Here is a 24,193-nt window from a genome sequence, read left to right as displayed (position 1 = left end):
GGACCATGGTCTTGGGGGACATCTAGCTCAACTGGCATAACATAGTTTATAAAGAAAATGTTCTACATCCTACTTTGGTGTAGCATCTGGGGTCTTAAAAGCTTGTGAGCAGCCATCTAAGCTATGTCCACTGGTCCCACCCCGTCTGAAGCAAGCGGGAATGAACAAAACCAAAGACACAAGAGAAAGATAAGCACAAAGGACTAATGGATCATAAGTACCACAGCCTCCACCAGTCGGCCCAGCTACCACCACTGACTGCTCTGACAGGGATCACAACAGAGGGTCCTGGACAGAGCTGCAGAAAAATGTAGAACAAAATTCTAATTCTAAATTCTAAAAAAAGATCAGACTTATTGGTCTGACAGAGACTGGAGAAACCCCGAGAGTATGGCTCCTGGACACCCTTTTAACTCAGTACTGAAGTCACTCCTGAGGTTCACCCTTCAGCCAAAGATTAGACAGGCCCATAAAACAAAACGAGACTAAATGGGCACACCAGCCCAGGGGCAAGGATGCGAAAGCAGGAGGGGAAGAAAAGCTGGTAATGGGGAACTCAAGGTTAAGAAGGGGAGAGTGTTGACATGTCACGTTGGCAACCAATGTCACAAAATAATGTGTGTATTGATTGTTTAATGAGAAACTAATATGCTCTGTAAACCTCCATCTAAAGTAAAATTAAAAAAAAAAACCTAAGAATACCGATTCCTAGATTTCCCATTCTCCTTTGCATCTACTATCACATGGATTTACAAACAGCTCTAAAAAAAAACACTAAGGAACTCTGACAGCTATCCATCTCAGGACAAGCAGCCAGAATACATTATTATTTTATGTCTCCAATTGTTCTGATCACAGTTTCTAACACGGAAATAAAACTGTTCAGTGTCTCAGTCCTTGCCTCATTTTGTTTCACAGAGATCTGCATTTCCACGTGCTCAGGTTCCAATAAGAGTTCTGTTAAGAACAGGCAGCCAGTGTCGTCCTGAGCACTGAGGTAGGCTTTCCATGGCTGAGCCCCGGCCCTGCTCATTGCAATGGTCTGGATGTTCACTACTTGCAGGGCCATCTGGAGGGTGTCAGGATGGACTGCTCCCTGCCAAGGCAACACTTGCTGATGAGCAACTTTGAGGCTAAGCCAAGTTTTCTCAAAATACTCAGCAGTGATCTGGTGACTGGGGACTAGTGTGAGGGTTCCAGAGTCAGGGAGTTCTTGTATCTGCTCCTTGTTCTCTTCAGGAATCAAGGGTCCTAAAAGGATCAGAAAGCTTCTGTTAAGTGAAATTTTTAATCTATAGGACTACATTTTTTATCTAAATTCTCCAAAGTATACAATGTGATTTTTATCTTTGGATAAATGGCTTAAATAACCAATGATGAATGTCTTTCTTGTTCACAAAGGCTCTAACTCAGGTAACAGTTTGAGATATAGCTAGAGCACTCTACTTTCTACCAGTCATTGCAAAAGATTAAGATTTATTATGATAAAATGTAACATAAGGGGTATTTTTACCTGATGTGGCAAAGGATGCAGTGTTAGGAACCTCTGGGCCATGATGCTCTGCCCGCTGGAGTTTAGAGATGGTTGCCCAGTGGGCTTTGCCATACACTGGCACCAGTGTGTTGAAGTCTGAGGCCCAGCTATTCACAGGTCTTTCTGCCTGATCCTCCAAAAGTCCAAGAGAAGGGTCAGATTTAGGGCTACACAGGATCCGCTTAACTTCATCAATACCAGCTAAGAGGAGGCGATAATAGAAGAGACCTCGGTCCCGTACGGCCATATCCTTTTCTTCCTCTGAGGTAAAACAACAGATTGAGTTAATTAAAAACAAAAACATAATAGACGAGAAAAAAAAAGGAGGGAGGAAACTAGAAGACATTCACATTTTCATCTCATGTCACAGACCTGACTCACCAAACAATAAAAGCTGTGAGAATTTCAATTGTGGGTTCAGGCAAGTACTACTTCCTTCTGAAGAACCTACCTATGCAATAATATAACAAACGCCCCAGCATGTCCTGGCACTCAGCAGGTCGTGAGAGGAAAAGGCGCAGCAGTGCAGTGAGTAGCTCCATCTTTACAGCTGGAAACGTCTCTGACTTCACATTCTCTACAAAGTCCTCCAACACATAAGGAGCATTGGGAATTCTTTCCCCGTGGACCCCAAGTAGCCAAATAAGTGCCTGCTTCCCCTAGAGAATGAAGGAATAAGAAGAGGTATTCAACACTTGGCTCTTCAGAACACAGACGGTAGTAGACAACGGCTGATTTTGCTTTTTCCCTAGGGCCAGGAGAAAAGGTATAATCTTTTATTCACTTTAACTTATATTGTATCAATTCACCCACTACATCCCCTACAACAAACAGGAATGAAACTCCAAGGCACAAAAGGGAATGAAACTAGACACAGTTTCAAGACTCATACCTACGTTGATAAGCAGTAAGTATTCTCAGCTTTGGGGCCTCTGCCCCGATTTAGGGTTTAATGTTTCATTTCAGTGGAAGCTACTAAAATAATTCCTCCAAATTACTCCAAAACAGTGGTTATTAACTTAGAGAAATCTGTGAAGCTTCTTAAAAATATGTGTCTAGGCTCCCCTACCCCTGAAGGTTTAAGTCAGTAGACCTGGGTGGGGTGAAGTCCAAAGCTTTATCCAAATTCCACAGGTGATTCTGATGCTCATTCCTGCTGAAAATTCCATGGTCTAAACCTCTGACTCAAAACTGTTCAAGAGAACAACAGTATCAAAGTACATGTAATAAAAACCATAAATAAACCCTCGTGTTTTTACAATTTAAAACCCATTTACAACCAAAAAAGAATTTGAGATGGCAATCAATTCTAAGAGTGTCCACTTCAGAGCCTGGGTAGAAAGAATACCGTGATTCCATTTCCAAGGGCAGGATCCTAAGCATTCCCCCTCCTCTTTGCCGTGAAGTAAAGGAGGATAACAGTCTACCTCACTATCTTGAATGTTCTCCTCACAGCCGGGCAGGGCCTGACACACAGCTTCGGTACACTGAGGGCACAACCAAACCAGGTCTCGGAAAGTCTGCACCACCGCTAGAACACAGCCCAAGATACGAGATCACAAGGTTAGAGCCTCCATGCTGGAAGGAGTCTTAAGAGATATGTACTCACATTAGACTTCTGGATGAATTTCTGTAAAATGGGTGTGGAAAGTGTGATCAATGATTATCTAGGAAATGTCTGACATGGGCAATCATTTCTTGAATGAATGTTGCTCTTAATAGATTGCCTCAAGAATAAACGGGCTAATGTATGGGAAAGTACTTCGGAAAATTAAAGATGTATGCAAACGTGGGGTAGTGTTGTTGTTGATTGATACTCTAAAGACAGAACAAATAGAGCTACCAGAGCCAGGGCTAAGGTGAGGCAAGAAATATACATAGGGTGCAAAATGTAAGGAGACTCTCAGAGTTGGCACTTGCGGAAACCTGAGTAGGTATCTCTTTAAATTCTGCATTTTAGGCATTTCATTTGCCTTACCCTTGTCCCAGCCCTGGAAGACACTGCCTATAGTAGACTTCCATAAAGCAAAAAGAGGCGGTAGCAGTTACCGTTGAGTCAATTCTGACTCATGGTGACCCCATGTGTTTCAGAATAGAACTGTGTTCCATAGGGTTTTCAACGGCTATGATCTTTTAGAAGTAGATCACCAAGACTTTCTTCCAAGGTGCCTCTGGGTGGCTACGAACTGTCAACCTTTCAGTTAGTAGTTGAGCACTTAATCATTTGTGCTACCCAGGGACTCCTAAGAGGGGGCTGTTGTTGTTAGCTGCCATCAAGTCAATTCTGACTCATAGTGCCCAATGTGACAGAGCAGAAACGCTTTACTGTAAACTCTGTGGGAGGAGATTGCCAGGTCTTTCTCCCACAGAGCCACTGAGCCGGTTCAAACTGCCAACCTTTCGTTTGTACTAACAGCGCTTCTTGAAAAGAGGTGGTAAAGGTGGGGAGAGAACAAGCCAATGTCATCCTAGTACCCCTCCATTATCTACAGTACAGCCCTATAGACTTGCGGCAGCCTGAACTCTACTCTATTAGACCCTTCCTCTCCAACAGGAACAGATGACAACTCAAGGAACAGTTTTAAAAAACTCTATATGATTTATTCAACAATAAATATTTTTTGAGCAACTACCATAGACCAGGCCCTTGACAAAAAAATCTGGAAGAGTCGACATTACCTGTGGTGATGTGCTCCTGTCGAAGCCCCAGCAACTCTGTTAGAATCTGCACACACTGATCTGTGTAGGTCCTGGCAATGCCACCTACGGAGGAAGACAATGCAGAGAGAAAGGTGTCAGGTCAAATACTAGGACCTCATTCTAAAATCATTTCCCACCAAAGAAAGAGAACCAGAAATATCTAAAAAAAAAAAAAAGCATCCCTTGGGGTGGAAAACATTCAGTAACAAAGGTGTTTACATGACAGCAAGATATGAGGCACAGTGCTTATTATAGCATGCCTGCACAGGAATGTTCCTGGCAGGGAACACCTGACAGCAGTCTATGGACTGCAGGGTTTCTACTCTCCTCTTTGCTCCCACTTCTCTATCCCTACAAATAACCACAGTTTATTCCAAATTTGAGGGTTCCTCGTCCTTCTCTATTTGAAGGGCTCCAAAACTTAGCTCCCCAGCTGCTTTCATTTTATGAATCACTCCAGCCTTAAGTTCTAGACAGAGTAGTAAGAAAAAGTCATTGGATTTAGGATCTATTCTGTGTTAATCTCTACTCAGCACAATACATAGGCCACAGCTGAAGCTCAAGAAATGACTGGTGGTGAATTGATATCAGGCTTTGAGTCAGGGGGGCTGGGTTCCACTCCTAGTTCCAGAATTATACGACCCGTGGGCAAATTAATAATCTTTTTGTGTCTGGGTTTCTTATCTTTAAAATTATGTCAATAAAACTTGTCCTCTTGCCCTGACTGCCCCACAAGACTGTGGTATGACATACAGAAAAACATTTTGGATAGCAAACAACAAAAGGCAATACAAATTCTAAGCGCTGCAGCTTAAGTTAAGCCACCAGGGCTCCTTGAAAACAAGGGGTAAAGGTGGGGAGATAATAAGCAAGATACTTGTATTCTCTATCCCGGGAAATATGGCAAGTCCTGTCTTATAAACAATAAAAACTCCCCCCCTCTTTGTTTGTAGTGACTGACCCAAGCCTTTGGTTCAGAGTACCTTGTCTCTGAGGCAAGATTCACTCTCTTTTGCTTTCTAGAATTCCTCTGGCCACAGCTTTCTAGCTGGCTGGTCTAGGCACTTAGGAAGGAAAAGCAGCAGACACCTACCTATGGCAAAGATGGCGGCCTGTGCAAAGTCGGCAGACACATCAGTGCAGTACCCTCGAAGCTCTTCTAGCACCTGCTGCACGTTCTCATCATTAACCAGCTCACACAGCACCTCCACCTTCTGCAACTTGATGTAGTGGGGCTCCGAGTAGGAGCAAAAAAACTTCTTGTAGTGGGTGCTAAAGTGACCAGGCAAACTATGCAAGATCTGGCGTACGTGGCAGAGGGCAGCAAAACAGAGCTCACGGCTCTCTGAAGAACAGGCAGCTAGCAAAGGTCCCTTGACTTGTACAAGCACATCCTTTTGTACGTGGGGGAAGTTTCTGGCTAAGATCAGAAAGAGTTTGGTGGTCCCCATCACCACACTTGCACTACTGCTCTTGAGAAAGCTGTCCAACAGATTGAGAATGTCAAACAGCTCCTCTTCGCTGCGGGGCTGGTAGCGCAGCAGAAAGTTCAGTACTTCACCCTGGCCCCATTGGTCCAGTTTTGACATTCTATCCAAAAGAGGAAACAAAAACACTATTTTAGCAACAAAACGAGGACCATCTCCATGCTACTGCGATGTCACCAGTTGGCTGTACATCATAACAAGGGGAGAATTCTTAAAAATAGGCTCTGCCATAAATGAATCATTCTTTATATGTACTAGTTAAAGTTTACACAAAATAGGCTTTAAATTCCAAGATGAGATGACAGTACACATGCACACTCATGTAAGATCAAAGATGTAATCAGTGTACCCTGGATCCAGATTCTCTACATTTTAAGGCAGTATAAATGCTTACTTTTGGGGATACAATGGTTGCAGAGGAGGGCAGAACCTGTCACCACAGTTAATGGTTATGGTTCACTATCATTTCTACCCTACAGAAATTGTTCAAGACCTCTTCTTAATTCCACACATCAACAAGATTCCACCAGGATGCAGATCCCATAATAAAAAGAGCACTGAGGCATCCAAACCGATTTAAGAGATGATGGGCAATGGGCTTATTGATGACAACGCCCCCTTCCTGCTTCAGAATTTCCTCTAGAGACCTCAGACAGTTCACAACCACAATCGGATCCTGGTCACGCAGCAAACTGTATAACTCGTTTACCAGGGCACCATCTACAAAAGAGAACAAAGATCTTGGGTAAAGAAGAAAAGCTTCAGCATCACAGAGATAGAGCCAGAGTAATAACTCCAGGCAGACAAAGCTGAGCTTCTACAAAGTGACACAATGACAAAATGAAAGAGGCACTAACAACGTGCAAGGCAACAAGGCTCATCTCTAGCCTGGTCCACATTCACTAATGCAAAGGAGCTCATTGGGCCTGGAAGAAAGGACTTCTTTGATCTAGAAAATATCAAGTCCTGCATTTTACTCAAAGAAAAATGTATAGAAGTGGGGCTACATTATTATTCTCTACCAAAGCTATATAACCTTTTACAAAGTCATACACATAATAGAGGCTCAAATGAATATTGACCATGATGGATTACACTGAAACTTACCCACTTCAGAGTCTCCATGGAGATTATGCATCTTGGCACAGCCAAGGACTGCCACCCTCCTGACATATGAAGCCTTATCCCGCAGACCACTGAGAATAGGCTGCTGGATATATTCCTGCACACCAGGCATCCTAAACAACACATACTGGAGTCAGCCAGATCCTGAAATACTAGTTTTGACATAACTCAACACCTATTGTACCTAACAGAGAATTTAGTAGATGTTTGGATGTGCCATCTCTCAGACTATGAAGAATTAAGAGAAAGCCTCTGCCATACTTAAAAAGCCAAAATTTGACTTTTCTTTTGGAATAATACTGCAAAGGCAGTACCAAACCAAAAAAACCAAATCCCTTGCCACTGAGTTGATTCTGACTCATAGTGACCCTATAGGACAGAGTAGAACTGCCCCATAGGGTTTCCAAGGCTGTATTCTTTACAGAAGCAGATAGCCATTATCTTTTTCCCACAGAGGAGCTAGTGGGTTCAAACTGCTGAGCTTTCAATTAGCAGCTGAATGCTAAACTACTGTGCCACCAGGACTCCTTGCAAAGGCAGTACAAAAGATATATACATAGTTGTGTTTAGAAATTTTTAACCAAAACCATGGACTATTTCACTGAGAGTGAAAATGGAAAACTACCTTTAACAAAACCATACAATATAGTTTATTAAGCCAAAGCAATGGCAGAAAAATCTGAGTTTAGGGTACAATACTATTTTCCCTAGTATTAAAGAGATCAAACAAATTGGCCTCATTAAACATTTGCCCCATGTCCGCCTGAACTCATCAGCCACTGAGGAAGGGATGGGTAAGAGGAGACTCACCTGAGGCTACACATGCTCCGTAGTGCCAGCCCTCGGACCATTGGGTTGGGATCCGAGCAATCTTTGCACAGTGTATTGATGGCAAGAAGAGCCAGATCTGGTTTCAGGGGGGCATATGTGCACATGTACAAATAAACTAGCTTCTTCTGGACAATATCTACAGTGGCACTGGCCTTCACCATTTCCATGAAAACACTGGACATGTCCAATCCCTGAGTCATGTGCCTGAAACCAAGACACACAGCAGGAAGAAGTAAAATACAAAATCTCCAACCTACACAGAGTGAGTTTTACTTACATATGCCTTGGTTATCCAACCAGACTGTGATCTGTTAGAGGGAAGCAACCAGGCCTAACTTTGTCTATTACACAATACTTTACACCATGGGCCTACAATAAACATTGCTTTTCCATTCATATTTAGACAAACACTTATTGAACCACTATACGTTCCAGCGAAATTGAGCTTTTACATTCCAGGGATATGCTCTGGGGACACAATATTGAAGAAGGGATGGTCTCAGACCTCTAGGAGCTCAAAGTCTAGTAAGAAGCCAAGAAAGACCATCCATAATTACAGTACGCTGTAATCAAGTATTATAATTGAAGTAATATACAAGGCGCAGCGGGAATCCAGAGGACTGATACTGCCAGGAAGTCAAAAGTTTCCTCACAAAGGAAATAACTTGAGCCGAATGAGCAAGAGCTCACTAGAAAGGTAATGATACACGCTATTAAGACACGTAGACATGAGCAAGAATGGCATTCTTTTGATTGTCTATATGCACGTAGTTGAATTAGGTTGGGTTTTCCTTGGGTGCTATGATAAGATTGGATTTTATTCTGTTCATTCGCTGTTTCTCAAACTGTTGTCTCCTATCACAATCAATTGGGATGTTTGTTAAAAATGCAGATTCCTGGGTTCCACCCCATTCTACTAAAAATATTTACATTTTTTTAAAAAAGCATCTCAAAGGACTTTTGTGCATACTAAAGTTTGAGAACCACAGCTATAGGCAATAAAGGTAAGTATTTAGATTTGCATATTGAGAAAATTATTCTCATTGTAATGAGACGGCAAGGTGACCTACTGGTAAGCTACTGCAATTGCCTTGGTAATGAAGGCCTGAACCAGAACAGCAGTGCCAATCAAAAAAGAGAACTATGAATCCGTAGCATCTGACATGAGAACTCAAGAACCATGTGTCATCAAAGCTGACTTCCAAGTTTCTTTCTGGCTTGGTTGACTTGCTGGTGACATTCAAGACAAATATAAGCAGAAGAGCAGGTTTGGGAAGGAGGAAATGATGTAGGCGCTATTTTGCACACGTGTTTGTGAACTATCCAAATGGAAATGCCAAGCAGTAGCAGAATATGCGGGTCTGAAGCTAACAAAGCAAGTCTGGACTAAACATATACAGATCCAGGAGTCTTTAATATAAATGTAATTGCTGAAGCCTGTGATTTGAATGTAATCCACCCAGGTGAGTAAAAGAAGTCCCACAAGGGCGACTGCGATGGCACTCCAGAGAAACAGGATAAAAATCAAATCATAAAACTGCCATGTATGAAAGTTCATTTACTCATTTTGACTGGCCTGGGGTAGGCAGCCCTGATGGGGACTGCAGTGGGGGAGCGACGACGCTAAGGGATTCAGGCGATACCTAATCACTCGCTGGATGACATTCCGGTAGCGCAGCCTATCAGCCTGAATGTGAGGGTTACACATAGCCTTCTTCAGCTCCTTCACCACGTCCTCAGAGCCAAGGTAAGGCATCTTCTCGAACCGTCACGGGGTAGTTCCCACAGATCCTACCTAGGTAACTCGTGCTCCTAGCCCCTGATGTGGGGACCTGCGTAAAGAAAACGTCAGTCAGCGAACGCACCAAAGGCGTGACTCCACCCCAGCCTCACTACGCCAGGTCCCGAACCCTGGCCCTCGGCCATTTAACCCTGTTACCTTCCCAGAAAGCCCCACGCTAGGCTCTTCAGGCCCTTCCGCCGACCTCCAAGCTAGTTCGCTCCACCCATAGACCTCTGAACCCTCAAAGACGGCGTCTCGGCCCTCTGCCCGATTTCTTATCCCACCAGCGAGAGCCCGCGAACCCCTCCTTCGCCACTTCCAGCCTTTTTTGCGCCTACGCGTGTTTGTTGTTACCGATAGGCCCAATCAGGCTTTTCCGGAAGTCCCGCCTCAGTTGCCAATCACCCTCTCCCAGCGAGCGCGAAGCTGAGCGTACACCGCGACCTTAGGGCGCCCTTCTCCCAACCTTTCACCTCAAGGCGCAGCCGCGCAGCTCCCTGTGATGGGCTATCGGAAATCGGCTACTCTAGCCTGTCTCCGCCCAGAAGCGCGCGCTTTGAGTGCTGAGGCCGGGCCCTCGCTCCTGCGCGGGTGGAGGTGGTGGTCTGTCGACTGTCTTCCACGGTTTGGATCCCAGCGCAGCCCCCATGGGCAGGGCTACTTTCTTCTTTCTACCCACTCTAGTAATTTCTTCCTCCACTGTGTTGGCTTTCCCTTAGGTTTCTTGGCCCTGTTCCTGCCCGAGCAGGACTTTTTTTAGGGGCACCGTTGGGGAAGCCTCACGCGGGAGCCTTATCCCCATGAAGATTCCACTGGTAACTCTCCAACCTCGTCACCATGAATGGGGTCCTGATCCCCCATACACCCATCGCTGTGGACTTCTGGAGCCTGCGCCGGGCTGGTTCCGCGCGGCTTTTCTTCTTGTCCCACATTCATTCGGACCACACCGTGGGCCTGTCTAGCACCTGGGCCCGGCCCCTCTACTGCTCCCCAGTCACTGCCCACCTCTTGCATCGTCGCCTACAGGTATGGGGGGCTGGAGTCGGCCTCCATGGAGATGGGCCAGGCATCTGGGGGACTCCAAACTCAAGGGCGGAGACTTTGAGGGAGAAGGATATGTGTCACAGCCTTGGACCCTAACCGAGTGGGAACCAGGAGGACTGATTTTCCAAAATTGGGAGTTGTTTAAACACAGAAGTGCTTCTTTAGCCCAGGATAGGAGTGTGGCTTCCAACTGGCCAACTTGGGATATTTCAGCTGTAAATTGGGGCGGTCTTTTAGTCCAGATGAGGACTATTCATACTTTTCACATACACTAGGCCGGTGTTTCCCAAACTTACTTCATCTTAAGAATCCACCTAATGTGCTGGTTAAATATACAGATTCTCCAGGCTCTTCTCCCCCACACCCCGTCTGATTCAGTAGGTATGGCTGGTGCAGCTCTTGGAAATCTGGCTGGATTTTTAAAATCAAGTGGCGTAAGGGATTATTATGATCAGGAAAGCTTGGGAATCACCAACTACACTGTTTTCTGAACTCAGTCATACAAAGGGTGGGGTGGAAAGAGGGAGGAGGAAGGACTGATTGTTTGGGATGCCTTATTACAGCTTCTGCCCCAGGGAGTCTTGGGATTTGGTCAGCTTTCCCTGATTCAGGAAAAGGATAGTTCCTGCTCCAGGGAGGTATCAGGGAGGAGAGTCTGTGGTCACTGGGATGACCAACTGTTTCCTCAGGTATCTAAGCAGTGGATCCGAGCCCTGGAGGTTGGTGAGAGTCACGTACTGCCTCTAGATGAAATTGGGAAAGAGACCATGACTGTAACCCTCATCGATGCCAATCACTGCCCTGGCTCTGTCATGTTTCTCTTTGAAGGATACTTTGGAACCATCCTCTACACAGGTGGGTCTCTGAGGGGTCCCTCCCACTTTCCCAGCATAGACACTATTCTTGAGCAACCTTAACTCGATAGAAGTCAGGAGACCATCTGGCTTCATCTCATATAAGAACAGTGACCCTTTTTCAATCAATTTCTCACCAGTAGAGTAATTAAAAAACAGGAGCAGAATGGGGAAAGTTCAGCAAAGAAGGTATACACAAAGAAGCCCAATGCCTAATCAGATGATGGTTTTTCCACAGGCTAGTAAACAAATGCCCATCTGTTGTTGGAGTTGAGAGAGGCTTGTCTTCTATTCTTTTGACTTATGTCTCTGGTCATCATGGTGACCACACATTCTCCCTGATAACTCCTGGAGCAGGGACCATCCCTTTCCTGAATCAGGGAAAGCTGACCAAATCCTGAAATACCCTGGAGCAGAAGCTCTTATGGGGATTCCCAAGCAATCCTCTGCCCCTCTCATATTGTTCTTCCAGGTGATTTTCGATATACACCATCCATGCTAAAGGAGCCAGCCCTGAGATTGGGGAAGCAGATCCATACCTTATACCTAGACAACACCAATTGCAACCCAGCCCTGATTCTTCCTTCCCAGCAAGAAGCTACCCACCAGATTATCAAACTCATTCGAAAGTACCCACAACATAATATAAAGATCGGTGAGTGGTTTCTGTTCCTTTTTCTCACCCATAGCCAGTAAATCTAGGTTCTTTGAATGTTCTCACGTCTTTCAAGTCTTTGTACATATCTTACCTCCTCCATGAAGCCTATCCTTATCACCTTATTTAAAACAACCGGCCAGCCACCCCCATCCCCACGTTCCTAACTGCTGATCACGTATATAGTTGTACTTTTGTGTCTTTTTACAGTACTCATCACTTTCCAGTATACTCTTTCCATTTTGTTTTAATGTGTTGCTGCACACACACACTTTTCCTTCCCCATCATCCCCCCACCCCCGACAGCTGTAAATTCCTCGAGAGTATGGATCAAGGTAGGAAGGAACTTTTATGTTTATGTTGTTGAGAAGCAGCAGCCAGTGTGACAGGAGTGCAGTGGATGAAGGGGAGAGTGGCGGGAGAACAGGCTGAAGAGGCAGGTGGGGCTGGACGAAAGAGTGCTTATAAGCCATTTTGAACTGATTCTAAATGTAACCGTTGTTCTTAGCACAAAGAGCTGTTGAAGGGTTTTTAGTAGGAGAGGGACAAGACCGCACTTACTACCTTGCAATGTATTACATAATTTACCTGTTTATTGTATTGTTTTTATTGTCTATCTCCCGCTGCTAAAATGTAAGCTCCATGATAGCAGGGCTCTTTGTTTTACTTGTGGATATATCCCAGATGCCTAAGTTAATTACTGACAGAGGCATTCAAAATATTTGTTATATAACTGAATGAAATTTATCACAACCTAGAATTTAACTGAGTGTTGTGCTTTAAATTGGATACCTTGAAAAAAATAGCTACATGCCTGTTCTAGTGATTCTACAATGGTACACAACATTTTTGGGACTCTTATTTTGGAGTTGTGTTTTGAGATAGTTTGTGAGAATCCATTTTTGTTTAAAAAAATATAATAGATTTAGTTCTGAATGATTTTTTTTGCTGTTTCCAAAATTATAGTAATCTTCAAAAGGAAAAAGATTTGCCACCATTCATGAATATTTTGAAACTCTGAAAGAAGTTTCAAAGTGGGGTTAAACAAAGGCATTCAAAAATTATATAGCCTTGCAGAATGATTACCGAATTGATTGAGAAATAGTCTCTACTGTCAGGATTGCTTGAATGCATATGCAGAAATATCAGTCCTATGAGAAGAATGTAACTAGTGTCATTGAACTATACATGTAAAAATTGTTGAATGGGTGTATGACCTGCTGTGTATATTTTCACCAAAAATAAATATTAAATATTAAAAAAAAGAAATATCAGCCCTAACCAATCTTTAGCTTTTCAGAGCAGAATTTATCTAGAGAGGCACAGCTGTCTAGAAGGGTGCTGTGGTAGGGGCTTGATTAATTTTGTAAATATTTAATAAGCCCCTACTATATGCCAGATTAATCAATTTCTGACCGCAGAAGTTGGTAAAAACTTTAATTTCTTCATCTTTGGCCTTAGTGGTTGGTGTGTAAATTTGAATAATAGTCATATTAGCTAGTCTTCCTTGTAGGAGTATGGATATTATCCTATCACTGACAGCATTCTGCTTCAGGATAGATCTTGAAATGTTCTTTTTGACAATGAATGTGGTGCTGTTCCTCTTCAATTTGTCATTCCCAGCATAGTAGACCATATGATTGTCCAGTTCAAAATGGCTGATACGAGTCCATTTGAGTTCACTAAGGCCTAGGATATTGATCCTTATGTGTTCCATTTCATTTTTAACAACTTCCAATTTTCTGTGATTCATACTTCGTACATTCCAGGTTCCAGTTACTAATGGATGTTTGCACCTGTTTCTTCTCATTTTGAGTCATGCCACACCAGCAATTTAGGGCCCCGAGAGCCTTACTCCATCCCCGTCGTTAAGGTTGACTCTACTTTGAGGAGGCAGTCTCATTTTGAGTGCCTTCCAACCTGAGGGGCTCATATTCCAGCACTATAACAATGTTCTGCTACTATCCATAAGGTTTTCACAGGCCAGTTTTTTTGAGAAGTAGATCACCAGGTTCTTCTTCCTAGTCTGTCCTAGTCTAGAAGCTCCACTGAAACCTGTCCACTATGGGTGACACTGCTGGTATTTGAAATACCGGTAGCATAGCTTCTACATCACAGCAACACACAAGCCACCACAGTATGACAAACTGACAGACCACTAATGCCAAAGATGAAGAAAATGAAGATTTTTACCACCTTCTGCAGTCTGAAATTGATCAAGCATGCAATCATGAGGCACTGATAATTATTGTGATCGGTATGCAAAAGTTGGATACAGAAGAAGGATCGGTACTTAGAAATATGGCCTTGGTGATAGAAATGATGCTGTGAACACATGATAGAATTTTGCAAGACCAACAGCTTATTCATTGGAAACACCTTTTCTGAACAACATAACAGTGACTATGCACATGCACCTCACTGGATGGAATACACAGGAATCAAATTGACTACATCTGTGGAAAGAGATGATGAAGAAGCTCAATATCATCAGTCAGAACAAGGCCAGGGGCCGACTGCAAAAGAGACCATCAGTTGCTCATTTGCAAGTTCAAGTTGAAGCTGAAGAAAGTTGAAACAAGTCCACGAGAGCTAAAGTACAACCTTGAGTATAACCCACCTGAATTTAGAGACCATCTCAAGAATAGACTTGATGCACTGAACACTAATGACCAAAGACCAGACGAATTGTGGGATGATATCAAGAATACTATACATGAAGAAAGCAAAAGTTCATTAAAAAGATAAGAAAGAAAGAAAAGACCAATGTGAGTGTCAGAAAAGACTCTGATACTTGCTCTTGAATGTAGAGTAGCTAAAGCGAATGGAAGAAATGAAGTAAAAAAACTGAATAGATTTCAAAGGGTAGATCAAGAAGAAAAAATAATGGTACCATAATGAAATGTGCAAAGACCTGGAGTTAGAAATCCAAAACGGAAGAACACACTCAGTATTTCTCAAGCTAAAAGAACTGAAGAAAAAATTCAAGCCTTGAGTTGCAATATAGAAGGATTCTATGGGCAAAATAGTAAATGACGCAGGAAGCATCAAAAGAAGATGGAAGGAATACACAGTCACTGTACCGAAAAGAATTGGTTGACATTCAGCCATTTCAGGAGGTAGCATATGATCAAGAACCGATGGTATTGAAGGAAAAAGTCCAAGCTGCACTGAAGGCATTGGAAAAAAAAAAAGGCTCCAGGAATTGACAGAATATGAATTGAGATGTTTAAACAAACAGCTACAACACCGGAAGTGCTCACTTGCCTATGCCAAGAAATTTGGAAAACAGTTACCTGGTCAACCGACTGGAAGAGATCCATATACGTGCCCATTCAAAGAAAGGTGATCCAACAGAATGCGGTAATTGTCAAACAATTTCATTGATATATCACACACAAGAAAAATTTTGCTGAAGATCATTCAAAAGCAGTTGTAGCAGTACATCGACAGGGAACTGCCAGAAATTCAAGCCAGGCTCTGAAGAGGACATGGAACAAGGGATATCATTGCTAATGTCTGATGGGTGTTGGCTGAAAGCAGGGGATACCAGATAGATGTTTACCTGTATTTTATTAACTACACAAAGGTATTCGACTGTGTGGATCATAACACATTAGGGGTAACATTTCGAAGAATGGGAATTCCAGAACACTTAGTTGTGCTCGTGCAGAACCTGTACATAGACCAAGAGGCAGTTGTTCAGACAGAACAAGGGGATACTGCGTGGTTTAAAATCAGGAGAGGTGTGCATCAGGGTTGTATCCTTTCACCGTACATATTCAATCTGTATGCTGAGCAAATAATCTGAGAAGCTGGACTATGTGAAGAAGAGATTGGAGGAAGACTCATTAACAACCTGTTGTATGCAGATGATACAACCTTGCTTGCTGAAAGAGAAGAGTACTTGAAGCACTTACTGATGAAGATCAAAGACTACAGCCTTCAGTATGGATTACACCTAAACATAAAGAAAACAAAATCCTCACATCTGGACCAATAAGCAACATCATGATAAATGGAAAAAGATTGAAGTTATCAAAGATTTTGTTTTACTTGGATCCACAAACAACGTCCATGGAAACAGCAGTCAGGAAATCAAACAACGTATCGCGTTGGGCAAATCTGCTGCAAAAGACCTCTTTAAAGTGTTAAAAAGCAAAGATGTCACTTTGAGGACTAAGGTGCACCTGACCTAAGCCATGGTATTTTTAATTGCCTCATATGCATGTGAAAGCTGGACAATGAATAAGGAAGCTCGAAGAAGAATTGATGCCTTTGAATTATGACGTTGGCCAAGAATATTGAATATATCATGGACTGCCAGAGGAATGAACAAATCTGTCTTGGAAGAAGTACAGCCAGAATGCTCCTTAGAAACAAGAATGGTGAGACTTCATCTGACGTATTTTGGACATGTTATCAGGAGGGACCAGTCCGTTGAGCAGGACATCATGCTTGGTAAAGTAGAGGGTCAGCGAAAAAGAGGAAAACACTCAATGAGATAGATTGACACAGTGACTGCAACAGTGGATTCAAACATGGCAATGATGGTGAAGATGGCGCAGGACCGGGCAGTGTTTCATTCTGTTGTAGATAGGGTCGCTATGAGTGGGAACCCACTCGATGGCACCTAATAACAACAAAAGAAATGTATACGTTCTTTTCAGGAGTTCACAATCTGCTTGTGGACTTGAAACAGACCTTCAGAAAAGGTCTAAATGAAACAAACAGCATCTGTTCCTTCTATTACCATAAGCTTTACCCCAAATCAGGTCTTCATTTCTTTCTACGTAGATATTAGGCCTTCTAACTGGGACCTCTGCTTCTAGCTTCTTCTCAGCCAAGCCATTGAATAACACTGCTGCTGTATTATCTTTTTTGTAAAGCCCTGCTCTGATCATATTCTTTGTATAATCAGAAGTCTTTTATTTTCTCCTGTAACCTACAGACTTCTTATTCTGACACCCAGAATCCTCCCCTATCTGGCTCAAGCTAAGGTTTTTGGCCTAGTATTTCATTTTTCTTTCTACCCTTCCATATACTCCACGGTCCAGTCCAACTGGGATGATTGCCATTCCACCAATACACCCTGATCTTCCCTGCCTCTGTAATTTTGTTTATACTGAGTCTCTCTGTTGCATTTGACAACTTTTATCTCCTGTGCTTCAAACAGGTTGGTCCTGTTGCCCACTTGATATCTACCCCAGATATGTCACAGATACCTCAAACATAACACATCCAAACTGAACTCATCATTCTGTCCTTCAACCTATTATTTGTCCTGAATTCTGAGTCTCCATCAATGACACTACCTTCAGCTAGAGATCTTGGAGTCATTCTTATTGCAGTTCTCCTTCATATCTACTTACTCATTCAATCTTGTCTGTTTTGCCTTCTTAACATTTCTTCAGTCCAGTTCTTTTTTTCTATCCCTGTTGTTCTTGTTAGTTACTGTTGAGTCAGCCCTAAACTTACAGCAACCCCGTGTACAATGGAACGAAATATAGCCCAGTCCTGTGCCATCCTTGTGATTTCTTGTGGGTTGGACTGTTGTGATCCATAGGGTTTTCATTGGTTCATTTTCTGGTGGTTCAGTGGTAGTATTCTCACCTTCCATGCGGAGACTCGGGTTCAGTTCCCAACCAATGCACCTCATACACAGATACCACCATCTGTCAGTGTCGGCTTGAGTGTTGAGTGTTGCAGTAATGCTGAACAGGTTTTAGCAGAGCTTCCAGACTAAGATGGACTAGGAAGAAAGGCCTGGTGATCTACTTCCAAAAATCTATCCCTATTAAACCAAAAATAGTTTCCTTGGCTATAATCTTTATGGAAGCAGACTGCCATATCCTTCTGTGGAGCGGCTGGTGGGTTCAAACCACCATCCTTTTGGTTAGCAGCCAAGAGCTTAACCACTGCACTACCAGGGCTCCTCTATCCCTATTAACCAAACAAACAAAAAAATACCCAAACTCATTCCTGTCAAGTCAGTTCCAACTCTGTCTTTATCCTCTTGCTATGACAGCCTTTGTATTGGTCTCTCTGCCTCCAGCTGTGTTCTCGCTCTCTTTTTTAACATACATGTATATATTTTTCCCTCATTCAAATATCTACACGTACAAGTACATATACTTGTATCTGTGTACACATATATATTCACTTTACCTACCTGTATATGTGTATATGCCTATACACATATGTATGTGACCATACACTCATTTTTTTATTATTGTTGATGTTGTTGCCAAATCATATACGTTATATTCTTTAGCACAAGCATCTTTTTCTCTTGTGCGATTCTTAGTGGCATTGTTTACTTTCGTCAGGCTGTGCTCGTTACACCCATATTCTGTGCTACTTTTCCCATCTCCAAAAATAACAAGTACCTATGCTCTCAAGAGTGACTTCCCCCTCTTCCCCACCCGTCCCTGGTAACTACCAATGAACATTGGTCTCTGTGTATGTATATATATTTTTGTTTTCTTATAAAAGTGAGATCATACAATCTTTATCCTTGTGTGATTGCTTTATTTCACTCAGCATTATGTTCTCAAGATCCATTCATGTTATAATGTTCTGCACACTCATCATTGTTCTTTATGGTGTATAGTATTCCACTGTATGTGTGTACCACACATTTTGCTTATCCATTCATCCGTTGAAAGGCACTTAGGCTGTTTCCATTTTTTTGCTGTTATAAGTAATGCTGCAGTGAACATAGGTGTAGCAGATTGTACTTCTTGAGGACTGAGACTTCCGTTTTTTGTCTTCATACTGCCTAACACTTGGTGAATGCTTTCCTTTCTGAGCTGAATGAATGAGTGATTCTGCGTGCTGCCCCCCACCATTCTCATATATCTCAGCTCATATGTCACCTCCTCTCTGATACACTCCCTGATTGCCCCATGAGTTTTTTGCATTTTTGTTAAACATTGGTTGATTTATTAGGATTCCCCAATAGCTAGATTCTTTTCCTCCTCTTCTTCTAATCCTTTTAAAATAACTCAGGACTCTACAGCCTGGGAAAGGAGTCCCTGCTGGAGCAGCTGGCCCTGGAGTTTCGGACATGGGTGGTGTTGAGTCCTCGGCGCCTGGAGTTGGTGCAGCTGTTGGGTCTGGCAGATGTGTTCACAGTGGAGGAGAATGCTGGCCGCATCCATGCTGTGGACCGTACAGAGATCTGCCTTTCTACCATGCTGCACTGGAACCGGACCCACCCTACTATTGCTATCCTTCCCACAAGCCGGAAAATCCACATCTCCCACCCTGATATCCACATCATTCCTTACTCTGACCATTCCTCCTACTCTGAGCTTCGTGCCTTTGTGGCAGCACTGAAGCCCTGCCAGGTGGTGCCCATTGTCAGTGGACAGCCTTGTAGACACTACTTTCAGGACAGCCTGAACCCCAGGCTCTCTATGCCCTTGATTCCAGCCTCTGTGAGGCAATACATGAGTTCCAACTCTAGAAAACAGAGCTTCCTCTGGCTGCTAGAAAGGAGGCTAAAGAAGCCGAGAACCCAGGGTGTTGTGTTTGAATCCCTTGAGGAAAATGCTGATCAGTGTCAACCTGACAGGGACTCAAAGAAGGTCAAGAAAGAGAAGCTTTCTCCCCAGCCTGGGGACCTTGAGCAGCAGCCCTCCCCCTGTACTTTGCAGGTCAAGAAGCAGTTGTTGCCAGACCTCTACAGCAAAGAATGGGATCTGTTAGTCCCTTTCTGTGAGTCTCAGGGGATGGCAACTGTGGTGACTGCCCCCTTGGGCTTGTCGGTGCAGTTAAGGTGTACAGATGAGGAGTTTATCTCTCTGAAAACTGGGGAGGAAATTAGTTTAGAGCCCCACTTGTTACCCAGGGGAGACAATGATGGCCCAGCAACCACAGGGAACCAGAGTGCTTGGATTGGCAAAGATTCTTCTCTGTCTCCCAGCAGCAGGGCTGGCCCTCTTCTGACTTCTGGGTTCAGGGGCCTGGCACTAAAATACCTCCTGACTCCAGTGAACTTTTTCCAGGCAGAGTTCTCTTCCAGGAGCTTTGACCAGCAAGTGGAAAAATACCGAAGAACCCTTGCTGAAGTACAGAGGAGAGCACAGAATGACACCCTTGTTTGATCCAGCACTGTGGTTTTGAAGATAGTGGCTGATGGCACTATTTGTTTTGGGCCTTGCTTTTCTATCTTCCTGGATCCCTAAGGGCTCACCCTGCAACAGCACTTCCTAGTCCCTATGGAATCCTTAGTTTTATAGTTGAGTATGTTTGAAAAGCACGTCTCATCATAATCCCTTCACAGTATACGTGAGTACATTAAAGGTTCTGAGAAGTCCTGCAGGAATTTAATCTGTTTAACTTCGTCTAACCCAGTATTTCTCAAACTTTTTTGAACATGCAACCCTTTTATGTGGGTGCAAAACAGAGATAGAGTCAGAATCAAGAAGGAGCGGATTATTTTCCATTGTTATTTTGTGTGTCATGTCCCATCTGCTGTGTCCCCTTCTCCCTCTTCCCAGACTAAAGTCCCTAGGTAGTTCTATTTTTAAGTTATGAACAAACTGTGGTGCTGGACGGTCAATATGATTTGGTTAAGTGGTGGCCCAGGCAGCACGTTCCAATCCTGAGTGTCACTGACTTGCTGTGACCCCATCCAAGTGACTTCCTGTTACTGCTTCTTGGAGAGAACAGGAAGCGATGAAGAGGCCTTCTTGGATCAGTGGTGAAAAATTCCACCTCTGACTCCTTCATGAGGGACTGCAGTTAGTGTCACTGAGGACCTATTGGAGCAGAACCAGCTAGGGGGTTGGGTACCCCTTATCAAGGCAGTACCTGTAGCCCAGCTGAACAGTCAGGCTGCCAGCTGCTCCGGGTCCCTGACAATTTGGCTGAAATAAAGTTACAAAAGATCACGTGTGCTGTGAGCTATTCCTCTGATTGTTCGCATAGCTGGGATGTTTGTTGCCCCTCCTCCCCGCTGGGTTGAGTTGAGTAGGGAGCAGGAGCACACATCCTGTGTGTTTTCGTATCCAGGGAAGAGACCAGGATGCCAGCTGGCTGGAAGGGGTGGGAGTGTGCAGTTCTGCCCTGTCCTGCTTAGGACCTGACAAAATGCCAAACCCATAAGCACGCCAGCAGGTACCATGGCTGTGAGGGAATGGGCTCAGAGGGCACAGGCTTGTAGAGCTGGACATGTGAATAAAAACAGCTTCAGAATGGAGCCGTGAGTCTTGAAACGAAGAATGTTCTTTTCTGGGGGTGGTGGGACGAGGGCAGCAGGGTTTTCTGCTTTTGGAAGGAGATATGCAAAACAAAGTCTTGCTCTTGAGCAAGCTGTACACTGCTGTGTTTTGTCAATGACCTTGGCTGTAAGCCTCCCATGGGCCTACTAGGAGATGCAGCAGGCAAGGCGTGTGGTACAGGAGGAATACATGGGCATTGTCCTGGGCTTGAATCCAGGGCACCCTGGGCTAACTGCTGAAATAGTGGAGCCTCAGTTGCTCATCTGTAAAATGGGCTCAAATACCTGCCTCTTGTAATTGCTCTGGAGATCATATTAAATAGTTGGTAAAATCCCTAGCTCAGTGCCTAGTACACAAATGTTGCTGTTAGCTGACGTTGAGTTGGCCCCATTTCATGGCGACCCCATGCTTCCCCGTCCTGTGCCATCCTCATATGTGATCCATAGGATTTTCTTTGGCTGATTTTCAGAAATAGATTGCCAGGCCTTTCTTCCTGGTCTGTCTTAGTCTAGAAGCTCCTCTGAAACCTGTTCAGTATCATAGCAACACAGGTGGTAGCTTCATATTAGGTGCATTGGCTGGGACTTGAACATAGGTCTCCTGTATGGAAGGTGGGAATTCTATCACTAAACAACCAGTACTGCACTAGCACATGATACCAAAACCAAACCAAACCCATTGCTGTTGAGTCGATTCTGACTCATAGCAACCCTATGGGACAGAGTAGAACTGCTCCATAGGGTTTCCAAGGAACGGCTGGTGGATTTGAACTGCCAGCCTTTTGGTTAGCAGCCATAGCTCTTAACCACTGCACCAGCAGGGCTCCTAGCACATGATACCCCACTGCCTTTGAGTTGATTCTGACTCAAATGTTGGTTCTCTTAGCCTCTGGTTATGTTTAAAAAAAATTATTCTGTGTATAAAAGAGAAACTTTGGAAATCATAAAAATATAAAGAAGAAAAAAGCAGTTATTTCTCCATGCAGATCAATTGATATGTTTTCTTCTAATCTTTTTCTGTGGATGTAAATGTGTCAAATGCATACTTTTTTTTCAAAATTGAGATAATACTGTATAGGTTTATGTCCTGCGTTTTACTTCCTTAATATCTCGGGCATTTCCCCATGTTATTAAATATTATTCAAAAAAGGCATTTTTAATACTTACATAATATCCTATCATGTGGGTCTACCTTAGTTAAACCATTTCCATATTGTTCAACATTTTGTATGCTATCTTTCTACAATTATACATACTACAATGAGCATCCTTCTGCATGTATGTTGGCATTTTTGTTTATTTCCTTAATTTACTGGAAGTGGAATTACATTTTTAAGCTCCTGATGCAAATTGTATCAAAACTGCCCTCCAAAAAGGGTTGCTTACCATCCTTTCTGCAGAAGAGGATAGCATTAAAATACCTTGAAGACTCGTTAAGTTCATATGATATCATTAGAATGGCACATGTTGACATATGGAAAATTCATCTCATGTTAAGTCAATATTTACTAAGCTGCATAGCAAGTCTTAGCCTGACTTCTTTGAGGAGCCTCTAGCTATCTCATATCTGTGTGACCCAGAGGTGTCTGGGAGAGATAAGGTAGTCCTCAGTAGAAGGGCCCCCATATTGGCGTTATCTTCTAGCCACGAGGGGAGCCTGTGTATTCTTGGCACGTGCTGTGTCACACATGTTCCTTGAAGTAGATTTGATATGAATGCAGATGAGGAAGTAAAAAGGCTTAGAGGAATTTAGTTGTTGGCCGCATATTTGTGTTTTGATAATGGAAAAATTCCTTATTGTTTCCTTAAAGTAAATTGTCTTTTTTTTTTTTTAAATATGCTTTAAATGAAAGTTTACAGTTGAAGTTAGTTTCTGATACAAAACTTTATATACACACTGCTGTGTGACACTAGTTGCACTCCCCATACTGTGACAGCATGTTCCTCCTTTCCTCCCCAGATTTCCCATGTCCATTCAGCCAGCTCCTGTCCCTTTCTGCCTTCTCATCTCGCCTCGGGACAAGAGCTGCCCATTTAGTCTCATGTATCTACTTGAGCTAAGAAGCACACTCTTCACCAGTATCATTTATGCCTTATAGTCCAGTCTAATCTTTGTCTGAAGAGTTGGCTCCCAGAATGGTTTTAGTTTGGGGCTAACAGAGAGTCCAGGGGCCATGTCTTCCAGGGTCCCGCCAGTCTCAGACCATTAAGTCTGGTCTTTTTACTAGAATTTGAGTTCTGTACCTCACTTTTCTCCTGCTACGTCAGGGACTCTGTTGTGTTCCCTGTCAGGGTGGTCATTGGTGGTAGCTGGGCACCATCTAGTTCTTCTGGCCTCAGGCCAATGGAATCTCTGGTTTACGTGGCCCTTTCTGTCTCTTGGGCTAATATTTTCCTTGTGTCTTTGGTGTTCTTCATTCTCCTTTGCTCCAGGTGGATTGGGACCAATTGATGCATGTTAGATGGCTGTTTGCTAGCTTTTAAGATCCCAGAGGCCACTCACCAAAGTGGATGTGGAACGTTTTCTTAATAAACTTTGTTATGCCAACTGACCTAGATGTTCCCTGAAACCATGGTCCCCTGACCCCCCACCGCTACTACTCTGTCCCTCAAAGTGTTTGGTTGTATTCAGGAAACTTCTTAGCTTTGGTTTAGTCCAGTTGTGCTGACTTCCCCTGTAGTGTGTGTTGTCCTCGTCACCTAAGATAATTCTTGTCTACTATCTAGTGAATACCCCTCTCCACCCTTGTAACCATCAAAGAATGTTTTCTTCTGTGTTTAAACCTTTTCTTAAGTTCTTATAATAGTGGCCTTATATGATATTTGTCCTTTTGTGACTGATTAATTTCACTCAGCATAATGCCTTCCAGATTTCAGCCATGCTGTGAGATGTTTCACGGATTCATCGTTATTCTTTATCATTGCGTAGTATTCCATTGTGTGAATATACC

At 43.3% G+C, this 24,193-nt stretch overlaps 2 protein-coding genes across 3 annotated transcripts; one reads left to right on the top strand and one right to left on the bottom strand.

Annotated features, from left to right (window-relative positions):
* Positions 1-618: 618 nt before the first annotated feature.
* On the bottom strand, positions 619-9,868 carry AP4B1 (adaptor related protein complex 4 subunit beta 1). Its single transcript, XM_004380383.3, has 11 exons — positions 9,617-9,868; positions 9,321-9,509; positions 7,657-7,881; positions 6,829-6,959; positions 6,294-6,441; positions 5,328-5,824; positions 4,214-4,297; positions 2,962-3,065; positions 1,986-2,193; positions 1,514-1,795; positions 619-1,251 (listed from the first exon to the last, which is right to left on the bottom strand). The coding sequence occupies exons 2-11, from the start codon at positions 9,431-9,433 to the stop codon at positions 827-829; spliced, it is 2,217 nt and encodes a 738-aa protein (XP_004380440.1). The 5' UTR covers positions 9,434-9,509; positions 9,617-9,868; the 3' UTR covers positions 619-826.
* A 185-nt stretch (positions 9,869-10,053) lies between these two features.
* Positions 10,054-20,987, top strand: DCLRE1B (DNA cross-link repair 1B). 2 transcript variants are annotated; one of them, XM_004380439.3, is made up of 4 exons: positions 10,054-10,486; positions 11,194-11,359; positions 11,831-12,013; positions 19,025-20,987. In XM_004380439.3, exons 1-4 carry the CDS (start codon positions 10,298-10,300, stop codon positions 20,122-20,124), a joined length of 1,638 nt encoding a protein of 545 aa, XP_004380496.1. In that variant the 5' UTR covers positions 10,054-10,297; the 3' UTR covers positions 20,125-20,987. The 2 variants fall into 2 exon arrangements, with proteins under 2 accessions (XP_004380496.1, XP_023590671.1); XM_023734903.1 differs by lacking the exon at positions 11,194-11,359 and having other exon boundaries at positions 10,099-10,486.
* The last annotated feature ends 3,206 nt before the right edge of the window (positions 20,988-24,193 follow it).

Source organism: Trichechus manatus, unplaced genomic scaffold (genome assembly GCF_000243295.1).
Source record: "Trichechus manatus latirostris isolate Lorelei unplaced genomic scaffold, TriManLat1.0 scaffold00073, whole genome shotgun sequence".
In the NCBI taxonomy this organism is placed as follows: domain Eukaryota; kingdom Metazoa; phylum Chordata; class Mammalia; order Sirenia; family Trichechidae; genus Trichechus; species Trichechus manatus.
Note: the sequence above shows the minus strand (reverse complement) of the source record. Positions and strands in the feature narration are given on the sequence as shown.